We start from the raw sequence: 2305 nt of genomic DNA, 5'->3' as shown, positions 1-2305 counted from the left end.
AGTCTGGGTGGTTTAGTCTATGACATAATTTGGCCTTTGCTATTGTGAACAGATGTAGCATTGTACTCTTACAAAAGTGCCCTTCGGTTGCAATTACCAGACATGGAAATAGGGGGACTATTCGTTCAGCATGCTTCACACCTTTGATGAGCGGGTAAAGGGTACGTTAGGGTCAAGGTGGTATTGGAGGAATGGATTTAGTTATCAGTCTCGGAGAGGATCGGTTACTTTTACCTCTTGATTTTCAGAAAAAGAACAGTTTTTTTACTATTTACCCCTTAAACGATATGGGTAATCGATCTGGATTAGTCTCAGCCGATACCAATACAATACTATCGATATGACCAATACGATACCAATACTTGAAACCATGGTTGGAGCCTTGAAGGGGAGAGGGGGTTGTAGAGGGGTCAGGGCGAAAAGTGATTGCGAGGCAAAAGGCGTAGTGTAGTGGTCGAAGGGTGGAGGCAAGGATGGGTACAAAGTGGAGGGTTGGGGGAGTCTCGCTTAGAAACCATGGGAGAGGCCGGAGTGCCGCCGAAGGGGGTTATTAGAGGGGAGGGGAGTAGAGTACTACGTAAGGGTAATAATTTAGAAATTTAAAATTAGTTTGGGAAAGAAATGTAAGGGTGTCAATATGGTTTGGCCTCAGTATTCATACGATAAAGGTTTGATACATTGCATATATTTCTCATACTGATATTGTACTGAATATCGACTCAGTATAGGATCCTCATATCGATATTGTATCCAATCTATTTGGTATAGATATTCGGTATCAATATGTTATTAGTACGATATGGTGCATTTTTTATTTCATACCCTACATCAATACTATACTGAAACTGATAATCAAATTTAATTCAATTCAATTTGATATCAATAATTTGGTATGGTATCAATTTTTGTATTTGGTACTTAGTATTGGATATTCGAGGTATTAGATATTGATACATCCTACCGAAAAAAAACCTCGAAAGAACTCTCCCACGAAAAAGAGAATATCCAAATCCGTGAGAGAAACCCAACACCCTGAGAGGCTGAGAGGCTGAGAGGCTGATAGGTGAGAAGCATTCTCGTACTCTTGTCTTGTACTATGGGCTGATGAACAACAGTGGGGAGTAATTGTGAACACAAGTGTGGGGGAGGTGATCCACATTCAATATTTGAGGCAACCATAGAAAGCACATGTGGGGAATGCACCTAACAGTCTCCTATCTCCTTGAAAATACTTGTGGTACTTGCAGTAGTAGTGTTTGAATAGACTCAAGAGGGAAGCTTATGTTCAAGTGTTCAACCCAATTTGTACAAACATTACCAGCCTAGAACTCTCTTTGAGAAACAATGGAGGTGGAAAGGGTGCAAGCGTTGGCATATGGAGGGGTATTGAAGGAGCTACCGGCGCAGTTTGTTCGTCCGGCAAACGAGAGGCCGGAGAACAGCAAAGCCCTTGAAGGAGTCAAAGTGCCTGTCATTTCTATGTTACAACCTGATGATGTTCTAATGAAAGAGATGTCAAAGGCTTGTAGTGAGTGGGGTTTCTTTCTTCTCACTGACCATGGCTTCCCATCTTCACTCGTTCATCAGCTACAAGAGGTGGGAGAAGAGTTCTTCAATTTGCCACAGGAAGAGAGAGAGAAATATGCCAATGATCCTTCTGCTGGGAAGTTTGATGGGTATGGAACAAAGATGACTAAGAACCATGATGAGAAGGTTGAGTGGCTTGATTATTTCTTCCATCATATCTGGCCTCCTGCCAAGATCAACTATGCCATATGGCCTCAAAACCCTCCTGCTTATAAGTATGTTCTCTCTCTCTCTCTCTCAAAGATTACAAACCATGCTCTCTCCTCAATTCAGTAAGAAACATATAATTGGTATTGACATAATTTCTATGATGCAGGGAAGTGAATGAGGAATATGCAAAGGAAGTGCTAAGAGTAAGGGAGTTTTAGTAAATATAGGTTGAGTATAAAAGTGTAGAAAACTGTAATAGTGTTTGCCCGATAGATTCAGTAGATTCGATTGTCCAATAGTTCAAACTTCAAACCATTGATCAATCCAGACGCAGTAGATCAAGATTGGGACCTAGTTGAAGCACCCTATGTCGATTGGAGCAAGGAAGAGTAATGGATGATCAGGCGAACTTTGACACTCAAGTTATAGTTCCACTGATCTAAAGGCATTATGTGTTAACAGACGTCTCTAATTTGAGTCTTTTCGCGACTAATCTGTTACACGGGTTAGATATCGATATGTGTAACAAATTTTCTGATTAGCAAAACCATTTCTTTTTTTTTTTTTT

At 40.6% G+C, this 2305-nt stretch overlaps 1 protein-coding gene across 2 annotated transcripts; it reads left to right on the top strand.

Moving 5' to 3' along the window:
* Positions 1 to 1285: 1285 nt before the first annotated feature.
* Positions 1286 to 2153, top strand: LOC122075321 (flavonol synthase/flavanone 3-hydroxylase-like). 2 transcript variants are annotated; one of them, XM_042640310.1, is made up of 2 exons: positions 1286 to 1802; positions 1904 to 2153. In XM_042640310.1, the coding sequence occupies exons 1-2, from the start codon at positions 1345 to 1347 to the stop codon at positions 1953 to 1955; spliced, it is 510 nt and encodes a 169-aa protein (XP_042496244.1). In that variant the 5' UTR covers positions 1286 to 1344; the 3' UTR covers positions 1956 to 2153. The 2 variants fall into 2 exon arrangements, with proteins under 2 accessions (XP_042496244.1, XP_042496245.1); XM_042640311.1 differs by having other exon boundaries at positions 1286 to 1713; positions 1904 to 1944.
* The last annotated feature ends 152 nt before the right edge of the window (positions 2154 to 2305 follow it).

The sequence above is a fragment of the Macadamia integrifolia genome, chromosome 4 (genome assembly GCF_013358625.1).
Source record: "Macadamia integrifolia cultivar HAES 741 chromosome 4, SCU_Mint_v3, whole genome shotgun sequence".
NCBI classification, from domain to species: domain Eukaryota; kingdom Viridiplantae; phylum Streptophyta; class Magnoliopsida; order Proteales; family Proteaceae; genus Macadamia; species Macadamia integrifolia.
Note: the sequence above shows the minus strand (reverse complement) of the source record. Positions and strands in the feature narration are given on the sequence as shown.